The sequence below is a fragment of the Amblyomma mixtum genome, chromosome 10 (genome assembly GCF_055824585.1).
Source record: "Amblyomma mixtum isolate Tamu chromosome 10, ASM5582458v1, whole genome shotgun sequence".
NCBI classification, from domain to species: domain Eukaryota; kingdom Metazoa; phylum Arthropoda; class Arachnida; order Ixodida; family Ixodidae; genus Amblyomma; species Amblyomma mixtum.
In genome coordinates, this window is record NC_143021.1 from 58,727,906 (window position 1) to 58,740,796 (window position 12,891).

At 44.7% G+C, this 12,891-nt stretch overlaps 1 protein-coding gene across 6 annotated transcripts in view; it reads right to left on the reverse strand.

The window, feature by feature from the left end:
* LOC149325884 (monocarboxylate transporter 12-like) overlaps window positions 1–12,891 on the reverse strand; it is a 277,338-nt gene that overhangs the window by 36,965 nt on the left and 227,482 nt on the right. For all 6 annotated transcript variants that reach the window (XM_089564039.1, XM_089564033.1, XM_089564036.1 and 3 more), the window contains 2 exons: window positions 4,966–5,112; window positions 3,215–3,358 (listed from right to left, as the gene is read on the reverse strand). In XM_089564039.1, coding sequence (XP_089420165.1) covers window positions 3,215–3,358; window positions 4,966–5,112 — 291 coding nt within the window. The remainder of the gene's footprint in view (window positions 1–3,214; window positions 3,359–4,965; window positions 5,113–12,891) is intronic.

Sequence of the window (12,891 nt, forward strand, 5' to 3'; positions counted from 1 at the left end):
AGCTGAGGTCAACAGGAAATTGGCGCACCCATCGCGACAATGCTCCTGCACATTCCTCGCACTCGATTAAGATTTTTGGCGAAAAACCAGACTCCTGTAGTTCAACAGACTCCTTACTGTCCTGATATGGCCCCTGCGATTTCTGGCTGGTTCCGAAAATCAAAAGGCCATTGAAAGGAGCACGATTTCAGACAAGGAAGAACATTATGGCTGCAACGACAGCTGAGCTAAACTCCATTCCGAAAGGGGCCTTTTCGAAATACTTCCCACAATGGCAGCACCGCTGGGAGAAGTGTGTAGAGTCCCAAGTAGACTACTTTGAAGGTGACTAGGTTTGCAACGCTCCAGTTATGCAAGTTTTTTTTCTACGGCCAAAGGTCGGATACTTTTCTAACAGACCTCGTATTTATGGGGGTTTAACGTCCCAATGCGACACAGGCTATGAGGGACGCCGTAGTGAAGGGCTCCGGATAATTTCGACCGCCTTGGGTTCTTCACCGTGCACTGACATCGCACAGTACACGGGCCTCTAGAATTTCGCCTCCAGCGAAATTCGACCGCCGAAGCCGGGATCGAACCCGCGTCTTCAGGTCAGCAGCCGAGGACCATAACCACTGAGTCGATTCCGGTGGCGGAAGTGAATAAACATTCGAAGACTGGCGTTTAGATGGACGCAATGTCAGTAGACCTAGACCGTATAACCACTTCGCGGTGAGAGTGAGAATCACCAGCAAGAGGGTACTGCGGGCGACGGGACGACAGCAAAAACGCGCTTACCGCTTGGTCAGTCGCTTACGTTGATTCTTATTTCTTCCTAAAGGCATGGACACCAAATACAAAATCAGACGAATGCGCTGGTGCCTCACTGTGCAGATCAAGCTGCTGTCTACAACAGAAAATTCTCGCATTATTTGCCGAAGATACTCGGCAGAAGTGCGAGTGGGTGGTGAAGGTGCTATTTGGTGCATGTGCACGTCGCCGCCAGTGAAAGTCTGGAGTGGACATTTCAACGCTAGAGATTTATTCTCGAGTAGCAAAGCTAATCAAAATGCAGCGGCCTGTTCAGAAAAAAATGCGCTTCGTTTTGCTGCAAAGTGTGTGAACCACCGTAAATTGTTCGCCTAGCACAAGCAGCGATCCCAGAATTACAAAAGCTAGGGTAATCATAAAAGTGACGATTCCTTGCAACGCTGTTATATTGAAGCCCGGTTGTTTAAAAGGCGATTAGTAACATGGTGGCTGTATTAAAAGAGCCGAGATGGTGTAATACCACCTTGGGCGTTCAGATACTCAACTGGCCTTCGGCAAATGTTGCATGTGCTCGGTGTGAGGAGTAGGTTCGAGAGACATCATTTAGCTGTTACGTGCCGCCAGGATGGCATGTCAAAATCAGCCTTCTAACTCAGCCGACCCTCACGCGATCAAACTAGTTTTTATGGGCATGGTATTTTGGTTCATTCATCTGACCAGTGCTGTTGTGTCGGGCGAGACAATCAACCAGAGCGCATGCCGCACTAAATGTGTACTCTCGCAGACATTTTCTTACCACAGAAGCGGAGAAGCTCAATTTTTTTTTACCACGCGCTGGCTGTACCGGGGAAGGCAATGTGCTGAGAATAGCACAATACGCCATCAATTTCTGAGCTGCTCGTTTAGAGACCACTAAGACAAGCTTTTTTGGGCTCCCATGTTCGGAAAATATCTTTGCGTACCTGCGAATGAATCGCACTTTTCTATCTACGTAATCCCTTTTTCATAAATGCGTGAGCTGGACTGAGGCGGCGAGTTTAATTCACTCCAGGCGATCTGTTTTTTGAGGTGGATTGCGCACAACGAGAGAAGTACAAGTGCTCATCATGAAACCATGTTTTATTTCTTGTGGTTCACAGTCGTAGAAAGGCTGTTCGAGGCGCTATGCTTATTTTTTCGTAACGCGCAAATTCTGCCTTCTCAGAAAGTCGAAATACGCCTGTGAGCTAATGCACATAAATCCCTGCGGGAAGTCCAGCGCTTCTTTTTGTCTCGTCTTTCAGTTCTTATCTAATTGCGCTCCATCTCCCAAATACGTAAGGCAGGTGCTGGCTCTCTTTTACTGGCTCGCCATGTGACGTAGCAACTTTGTTCATCGGCGGCTCAAACCAGAGTCGCAGATAGGATCCCGGCCAGCGCGGCCGCCTTTCGTTGGAGGCGAAACACCAACACACCGGTGTGCTGTGTGATATGAGTGCATGTTGAGGAAACCCAGATGATCTAAATTAATCATGGAGCCCTCCAATAATCCTAATCAGCCTGACTACGCCCACCGCAGGGCAAAGGCCTCTCCCATGCCTCTCTAGTTGACCCGGTCCTTTTGCCAGCTGCGGCCACCGTAAGCGTCAGCGCGAAGTAACAAGGACGAAAGAGACACACGAGAACACAAGACAAGCGCTGAACTCCGTCTTCATTGATCCTTAATCAGTCCGCCCACCTAACTTTCTGCAGCCACCTGCTAGGCTTCCCTTCTCTTTAAATCCACTCCGTTAGCCTTAAAGAGCAACGGTTATCTTGCCTTCGCATTACATGCCCTGCCCAAGCCCATTTCTTTCTTATTGTTTCCGCGGTTGTCCCCTCCCCAACTCTGTTCGCATCCGGTCTCTTAACATAACGCCGATCATTCTTCTTTCCGTAGCTCGCTGCGCAGTCCTTAACTTATGCTGAACCCGTTTTGTTAGCCTCCATGTTTCTGCCCCACAGGTCAGTACCGGTAAGATACAGCTGTTATAATATCTGTCTCATGAAAGTATTGGTCAACTGCCATTCATACCTTCAGGGAACCTGCATGTGCGCTCCAGCCGCATCTTATACTTCTAGTTAGTTCCCTGTCATGATATGAATCAGAGGCCACTACCAGCTAGCTATAAGTATACGAATTTCCTTACCACTACCAGCACCTCGCTACCAATTGCGGGCTGCTGTTCCTTTGCTAGACTCTCGAACATTGCTTTGGTTTTCTGCATGTTAATTTTTAGACCCACCATTCTGCTCTACTTGTCTTAGTAATAATGCTTTGCAGTTCATCTCCTGAGGGAATCGCAAATTGCTTAGGTGTGCTCCACTAACTATTATCCCTAACTGTTCCGAGTCCGGGCTTCGGAACACCTCCTGTAAAAAGGCAGTGAATGCCGTTGGCGAGCTCTCCAGCAGCATATTAAGGCTTATAAGCGCCATCGCTTACCGTGGAATATCCCCAGGGTCATGATGAGGTGTTCAATCCGGGTGGCAAAGTAGCAAAGCATGAGACCCAGCGCCGCTATGGCAGCACCGACGAGGGCTACCGGCCGGGCCGTGTACTTGTGCGCAATGGGTCCAGAGATCAAGCCTGCAACAGTGCCATTACAAGAAGTGCGCAGGGCAAATTCTGAAAAACACAAGAACTAATGAAGGACACAAAATAGGAATCACGATATGGAGACGGGCGATTACAGACTGCACAGAACCGTACTTTTGTGTGTGATGTTCCAGTTTCAACCTGATTTTTTTTTGCTGCGTGAGAACATAATTATGATTGGGTTTTTTAGTGAAACGAAACTTAAATATATATCACATTTTGTTCAGTGTGTCTCTTCTCCGGTTACAGTCTTGCCTTCTGTAATAAAATATCCTTTGCTGGGTGAAACGGAGACAAGCAGTGGTTGTAGCACGTGCGACATTTGATAGCGGCCTTAAAAAAAACTTGTAACATTGCCCGCGGTCATACTGCAACGAAATTTATCTAAAAAAAAGTAGTTTTGCGGGTTTCATTTACTCTTTGTAGTTCCCGCGGATGGTTTATAACGGTCATTCACCATTTATGAAAAAATTGCATTGCTGCCCCGATTACGACGTCATCACCACCAAAATATTCAGCCGCCAACTTTCACGGGTCTCCGTTGTCCTGCACAGCCATGTGAACGGTTGCTTTCTTGGCCGCTGCTGATCGGAAGATTGCGATAAGCTTTAGGTAGTGCTCAAAGCCTGTCCCAGCAAAGACGCAGCCGCACTTCAGCGTCAGTGTGCATGGTGAGAGTCGAAGGGCAGCCCCCGGAATCGAGGTTTTTTCGCGGTAGGCGAGCCGCTCTACCGACAGGTTCGGCGCTTGCCCTCGCTTGACAGGAAGTTGACGCCGGTAACCTTTGCAAAGAAAAACCGGTGTCCTCAGGGACACTGGCCAATTTGGTCCGGAATCGTGCATCGTGGTGGCGGCGCTCCCGCCTTCTCACCGCGCCGGCTTGTCACTAAGTTGAGTAAGTTAACTGCATGAAATGGCTGTAGTTTTAACTTGAGCATAGCTTGCTTGATGAAAGACGCACATCAAGGTCGTTCCAAGAAAGGACTCAGCACAGTGGTCTTTTTGCCTTAATTATTAAGCCCAATTGGGCAGAACTCCTTCACGCTGTCACGCTGCCTTTCAACAATCTCTGGAAGGAATACACCAGAAGCTAAAATATACCGTTTAGACAATGAGAAATCATTCATACTAGAGAAAGAAAAACCGTGCGATACTTGGACTCTGAGCTTTGAAATAAATTGGCCCCTATTTTTTTCCTTTATTTGTTGCTCAAACAGTGTCTAAGAGGAGGCCAAGGCTAAAGGCTAAGAGCCTGAAGAGGCCTTGGCCCCTTGTACAAATTTTTACAGCAACGATCAGATCTCAGGCGTAATACTTCGGTCAGCAGCAGGGAAACAATGTGAATTATTCTTTAAAAGGCAAAAAAGGATGTACCGTCCTGTGCATCAGTCTCAAATAAACCAAAGTTGTAAAAAAATGCGGATTCTCTAAACATATACAGGTTTGCATACAAAGGGCACAGGCAATAGGAAACACCAAGTGAGAAACCGGCACTACAAACATCAAAGCCAATACACAAGAAAAGCAAAGCCGAAAATTGGGCGAGTGCCACGCCACGCTGTGTGCCACACTGCGAATTCCAGCCTCCAGCGTCTTACCCGCCAGGGAAATGATGCCGGTCATGATGATGACTGCCCAGGCTGCCTCGCTGCGCGTAGCGTTGTACGTGTGTAGAATGGCCACGTACAGGAAGCCCGCCGAACGCCGGGCCGCCACGCCGAAGAATGTCGCCAGGCTGCACGCGACTGCAAGGGGAGAGGAAAGGTTGGGCTGTGCTATGCAGTGAGTGAAGCTACGTACCAAATGTGAAGTGCTCGTCTTTTTATTGCAAAGTGCCCGCATTTCTGCGCCCATTTTTGCACCGACAGCGTTTTATTGGGAGATCCGCCGGTGATTATAAAAACAACACGCCTAACTAGGTGAGGCTTTGGACTAAATAGTTCGTAGAGATATGATTCCCCAGGGTGGAAATTTGGGCAAGTCGGTACTGATCCATAACATAAAGAGTAGCGCAAAACCAGGACGACCGAGAAAAGGGGAGAGAACACACACCGAAAACACAGGCGCTAACTTCCGACTGACGAAGAAAGCCAAAACCAACCAAGTGAACGGAGCCTGAGCGAAAGTAGCGCATGCGCTGACCTAAGAGAAAAAATAAATCGAAAAAAGATCCGATAAAAAATGTCCGTCGCCCTGGTTTTGCGCTACTCTTATGGTATAGTTCGTAGAAAAGTCACTGATGCTTCCCCTGTATTATACAGCGACAGCTTCCTAGCGAGGGTACAACTTTCGAACTTTGAAGAAAGTAAACATCGAGATCGGTCTATGTTTAGCTATGATATTGCGATCGCTTATTTCACAACCTGTTGTGGCCTTCTCTGTTTGTAACTTAGAGCTGAATGTGCCGAAAAGAAAACAGAAAAACTGGAGATGTGTACAATTACTGATGCAATTATAGCAATAGAATAACTAAGAAGCAGCTCTGGTATACGGTCCACATTACAGAATGAACGTCAGTTAGGATTAGGGCAAGCGACAATGATTTTCTCGCATATCAGAGCAGAAAGAAGCAAGGATTATTGCGAATTTCATTTAGACAACGGCGGGTAATGAAGAAACAAGATTTCAAATATAGATAGTGTTAGCTGGAAGGCACTAAATTAAACGCCTTATGCACAGAACGTGACAGTAAATTTCAGTTCATTTCTGTGGTTCAAAACAGTGGAACGCATTTTCAAGCTTGCATCACTAGGACCATTATAGCTTCCAACATTGTTAGCGTAACACCCTTTTTAGCTGGTATGACGTCAGATTTGAGTTTATTCCTGCATGCTTAGTATTTGGCCACAATTTCGAGTAATTTACTTTCGACAGAAGCCAAGTGTAGTTTGGTTTTCAAAATAATAAGTTGAAACAGCAAGAAATCATCCATGGCTTCCTACGCCCCTGGCGTGTTACCTTCTTGGTTTGGGAAGAGAGTCAGTGGATGGATGAATATCTTTAAAATTAATATTTTGCATAAAACATGAGCAACGTTTAGAGAACGCAGTTCATCCTATTATTATAGTCGCGGAAACTATCTAGCATACTTGATAAGAGTCAAGTATTGTCTTGTAATGCCTTGATAAGAATAAGTGCATTGTGCCGGCCACGTAAAATTTCACATTTAGTTGGTTTTCTTTATTGGGGTTTAATGTCCCAAAGCAACTCAGGCTATGAGAGAAGCCGTAGTGAAGGGCTGCAGAAATTTCGACCACCTGGGGCTCTTTACCGTGCGCTGACATCGCACAGTACAAGGGCCTCTAGAATTTTGCCTTCATCGAAATTCAGCCACCGCGGCCGGGATCGAACTCGCGTCTTTCGGGACAGCAGCCGAGCGCCGTAACCACTGAGCGCCGTAACCACTGAGCCACCGCGGCGGGGCTGCACATATAGCGTTTTTTATTCTTACAGTATGTACAAACCTAGGAAGCCACGCCAGCAGACCGCACGAAGAACGCAGTAACATATGCGAAAACTGTTTCTACCCATTTTCTAAGTAAATACTAGCAGCTTTTTGTGTGTGACTGTAGTGCTCTTCCCTATCTGCTTAAGGTAGTAACTTTCACTAGTTATGAATTTACTACTCCAGTCACTAAGAAGATAGCGATCTGTGTGACATAAAACTGGTTAGTAGTCACTTTGTGAATACTCCGACCTTTTTTATAAGAGTGTACTCGGCCCGGCCGAGTATGACGCCTCTCTTCGGAGGGTAGAATGGCAATATCCGCGTTTTTACCTAAAGACTGAACTGCCGGGGGTTCTTCTTTAAAGACAACTTACTTCGAAGACAACATAGACCAGGCTCATGCTTGATGTGATGTGCACGGAAGCCAGTATCGCAGCGCAGGAGCAGCCCTCCACTGAAATACCATGAAAAACTCTGGTTCCAATCTTTTTCTACCCGAAGCACTTCTCTAACTTTCAGAGTAAGGTTTTCTGCTGTGAAAATATTACTGTCGATTATCTTTTGCTCAATCCGCAGGATGGAGCAATAACTTTTTTATTTGAATTTAAAGCAAACAATGATAGTAGGATAACTTAGAGAACAGTCGTGCTGCTTGTTTTCCGACAGCCAGTGAAATATATCCATTTCAGACTGAGAAAAGGGTGCAGCAGTGATCTCCATGGCGACAGCAATGGTAGTTTCTACAAGGTTTTCATTTTTTTTTTCAGAATATATACCGAAATATTTTAGATTTATCTGCCTGCTGCGCTGTAGAGACTGGTATAGGTCATCATATAACAAACACATGCCAAAAAACTTTTAATGCCTCAATGTAAAACAAATTCATATCGCCACTCTATTTTTCCAAGATCCATCCTCGAATGAAACGGGCTACCTCCCGACGTTACCGAAGCCGAATCAGTTGAAGCATTTTTGCTTGCTTTGCATCCCTGCTTGTGGCAGTAGTGTATGTAACGTTCTCTTCTCGTGTGTATCATCCGCGGCGGTCCTTTATCTTCTCTGGCAATTGCACAGCAGCTTTGTAAACTATGCACAGGCATCGCGTCTGATGTACCTTGTTGCATCTTTTCTTCCGTTTATTTTTCTGTCATAACCCAATGTATACCACGTGCATGCCTGAGTGTTTGCTAATGCACTGTACTCTTCCCATTCCTGATTTGGCCGCTAAAAGGCGGGTTGCAGTATTGTAAAATAAATGAATAAATAAACACAACTTATTTGGGTATACCAGACATTGTTCTCGTGAACCATGACACGCTCTCGAATTTGGCAATAACCTTTTTGTTCTAGCTGACTTCAACCGAGCCGCTATCGTACTTGTTACTCACATGCTGCAGAGAGTCCTCCATTTTCATGGTTGTTGTTTTCTATACCCTTATCTTGTCTAGCTGCGTACTCATAAAAACTAGCAAGTTCAACTACAGAATGCTGTCTGTGTTCAGAGTCCGCACAGTGCTTGTCTGCTGTAGTATATTTACACAACGGAAGATGAATTTACGGGTCAGGATGCAGTCATTTGTAGTGGCCCATGAGGTTCTATAAGAAACGTGCGATGCAGACCAGTCGTCTTCGGGCCCCAAGATGTAGGTCGAGTGTCATTATAATTGACGAGAAGCGAACGGCTAGAAGTAAAAACAATGTCAAGTTTAATTTCTAAAATTGCTCCCGAGGGTGCAGGAGCCATGCTGCACCTTCTTCATTTCATAAGAGGAGCTAACACAGGCTGGTTGGTTAATGTTTATGCAAAGAAACAAAGCGCGAATGTAGGTCTAGTTCTTTCTTGTTCCTTTCATAGCGCTGTTACTTCAATTTGTTCCGTTTAACTGATGATTTTCCTGCGAGTATCATAATAGTGTCTTTATAGTGCGCGGATTGTCTTGAGTTACGTAAGGGAGCTTCTGCGGCTTCTAGAGTGGGCCTTGTCACTAAGACACCATTAAGCAAAAGAGGATAAAATTGGCTTCGAGTTAATTGCTGCCGGGACCCCTTTTGGCACCGGAACTTTAATGCTAAGTAGTCAGCGAGCGTCCTTGAGACCAACGGCGCAGCGCGCTTCAGGATTTCGCGCCGACAGGCCGACGTAGCAAAGGCGTGCCTGCTTGCACAGGAAACAGGCGCTTCATCTCCGATGCTGTCTACGATGAACTCATATGAGGTAGGTGAGAAAGCGCGCGTTCCACACAAACAACCCTCTGAGGCCAAGGTCACTCTTTCATCACCATTACAGACTTTCCATTGGGTCGCTCACTCTCCACCTCTCTTCCCGTTGTGATATAAAGTATACAAGCCAAATTAAATCCAAAGCCTTGCAATCAGCACCGTTCGGCGACCCATATCGTTCATATAAAGTGCTTAGTGCTTTGACCATACTTTACAAAAAGTATTCGTTTGGTATGGTTTGGTTTATGGGTTTTGCCGTGTCAAAACTACTCAGGCTACGAGCGACACTTTTCGACTACTTAAGATTAATTTCGACTACGTAAGATTCATTAACGTGCACTCATATCGCACACTACGCAGGTCTCTAGCATTTCGCCTCCGTTGAAATGCGACCGCCACGGGCGGGTTCAAGTCGGCGGCTTTCGGGTCCGCAGCCGGCCACCATACATAACCGTTGAGCCACCGCAGCGGCTTCTAAAAGTATTGGCCGCAATGAAGGAATTCGGACGCACCTGACATTAGCTTATGCAATATAAAAAAAAACAAAACCGCCGGCGTAATGAGAAGGTGTTTAAAATGTAGTCCTCTGGTTCTGTCTGTTTTCGTTGACTGTTGTCATGAGAAACTCTTTTGACTGCAATACTTTTTAATCGAGACATTTTTTTTCGGTTGACACAAAAAAATATTGAATTGTCAGCTCTTTTAATTCATATTTCTTAATCACTGCAATATCTATTCCCACGCGTGTCACTGTTACTAGCGCTGCAGTCATATCTGTTTATAACCAACATGCGGAGGAATGCATTAATGCAATAATTAATGCTCCATGGATTCATCACATGCCAATTTTCTTAGCTGAACATAGATCTAATGATGTCCAGCATTAAGTGACTCTGGTCAAAAATGTTCAGAAGATTAAACGACGGACTTTGAAACTCTTTCGTGAAGAGTTAGTCGGAATTGAATGGAAAAAACGTTTCACCACGTCTTTCAGCCGATAGGGCTTACGATTATTTTCTACAGTGATTTCGTTCTGTCTATAAAAAGTATATCCCTATAAAGAGTTAAAGGATCACTGAAGAGGAATCTGAACTCGTCTTTTTGCCGCGGGAACTCGATCTACACGTTCCGAGCATTCTTAGAAACTGCGACTTATTGCCCTGTGTGGCCGATTTCCCTAATTGAATCGAATTAACGAACGGCTGCCGCCTTTTGCTTTTTTTAATTCTCCGCGTACGTTGGGCGGAGTCGACCAACGCGTGGAGTGCCTTTCAGCCAGCTCCGTGGAGGCTTTGCTTTCGCTTTATTTTGTTTTTTTTTTATGTTTCCGTGAATAAATAGTTTCATTCGCAGATAACAAAGCCGCAAAATAAGCCCGCAGAAATAAAAATACGCGCGGACTATTTGCTACTACGGAATACTACGTATTACTCCGCCGATGGCAGAGCGGCAAGCCGCCATGGGAATGGGCGAAAGGCACTCCACGCTTTCGTCGACTCCGCTCACCGTACGGGGAAAATTCAAAAATAAACTCGAGAGCCGGACGTTAATTTGATTTAATTAGGGAAATCGAACACACAGGGCAATAAATAGATGTTTCTAAGAATGCTCGGAACGTGTAGATTGAGTTCCCGCGGCAAAAAGACGAGTTCTGATTCCTCTTCATTGCACGTTTAAGATAACCCAAAACGAGCTCGAAAGCTGTGGCTAAATCCAAAACTAATTAGAATGATAAGGTCAAAGGAAAAAAAAATTTTTTTCAAAGGTTCTTGAAAAGCAGAATTCAGAATTCACTAGAAGAATTTAGGCGACACAGAAACAGTCTTCACCGTGTCTTAAGAAAAGCAAAACCCGACTACTTTGAAAAACTCTATGATCGAATAGCCGATGTGAAACACATTTGGAGTAAACTCTCAATTGTATCTGCCGCAGATCGACCTCTGACACTAAAAAGTGAACAATAAATAATTAGCAGCTAAGTGGCAAAATGTTGGCTGACAAATTTAAACACTTCGAGTCTATTACTGATAGCAGTTATAACGATAGAACACTGGGTCACTTCAGGCCGCCCTTACAATCATCCATACTTTTTCAATGCAACCAACAAGAATGCGGTACTAAATGAGCTAATGCTGAATAAAAATACAAAGTGCGGGGACACCTGTGGCATAAAAGCACAAAGAGTCAGATTCGTTCTCGACCCTATCACACCATGTATAACCTGCATTTATAGCCTAGCTCTAAATACGGGCGTGTTCCCGCAGAATATGAAGAATGCTAAGGTTATTGTGCTGCACAGAAATGGTGAAAAAATAGCCTAGGAAACTACAGACCAATTTCGACAATACCATTTTTTCAAAAGCACTGGAGACAATAATTTTACTTATGATGCCCACATATTTGAATTCTCACTCGCTGATTACAGTTTGTGAACCTGCTTTAGAACAGGTCTGTCCACAGAAACCGCCTTACTCTGTCAAAAGAATTATTTTGAATAATATATAATAAGAAAAAAATATATAGAGGCCAAAAAATTAACACTGGAGGTTTTCGCTGAATTTTGGAAGGCTTTTGACAGGCTAAACCACATTACACTCTGAGAAAAGCTCTTTTTTTTTAATGCGCAATTGATTGCCTCAGGGCATAAAACGGCATGTTTTATGCTTTTGCGCTGTTTATGGTGTTGCAGCCGAATTAATAAATAGTTATTTGAGGGATCAATTCCAGATTGTGTGTATAAATTAGGAAACTATCGAACTCACAGATGATTGTGGTGTGCCTCAAGGTAGTAATTTAGGGCGGCTGTTATTTTTTATCTACGTTAGCGATACTGACTTACACGACCTGCCGCGATAGTTGTTTACGATCCATATGTATCATCAGCGCGATGATCAAAGCTCCAAAGCTCCAAAACTGCAAAAACCAAAAGATATGTCATAATGTCTTTGTCGTTACCCACAGAAAGTAACGCAATCGGAAAAAGCGGAATGAGGAGATGACCGTTTCCGAAAAAAACAATGAACAGAGAACGTAATAAAACTAATTTAAAATGATGTCGATGAAAGCCAGCAACCAACACGGCTAAAACAGTGACAATGAACGAGCATATGAACCAGCAGCGTGAACACAATCAGGAAAAAAGTGCAAATAAGACAGAGCGTTGAACTTCCAACCTTATTTGAAGAAACCAAAACCCGCACTTATATACGCAAGAGGTCAAACACCCACCAGAGGAAATCAAGGTGACATGACAGTCAGAACAGGCGAACAGACTGAGAATCACACGTTGTTAAGGACCTTAAACGGTAAGAAGAGCATCATTGCTAAAACTACCCTAGACAATAAATTCAACGAAATAAAGCACAAATGACATAAGGAATCAAGAATGGAAAAAAACAGGGTTAAGATCGCGGAAATGCCAACTTAATAAGAAAACAATTAAAGAGATAGAAAAGCAGAGTTGAGCTCGCGATTTTGCTTAGTGCGGACCCATGTCCGCCGTGCAGCCTAGGAGGACAGCGCCGGAAATGTTGACCACGGTCAGGCAAGTTTCTCGACTCGCCCCAGCGGCGGAATCGGATCGTAATACCGCGTACGGAGTGGTCCTGGTCACTGTCGCAGCGCCGGAAAGCGTAGGTTCCCAATTAAGAAGACTGTCGCGTATTTAATTCAGAAAATTTTGTCATTGCTAACCGCCCACAAGAAGGGAGGGTTTCATTTCATTTACTTTAGCCTCAAGACCTAAGGGCATTGAAGAGGGGAATGGTTGTATACAGTGGTTGAGTACACGGCGTTTCAATTCTAATGCTACAATTTAGCTAAGACGGAAAAAAACGCTGATGATTGATGATGGAGG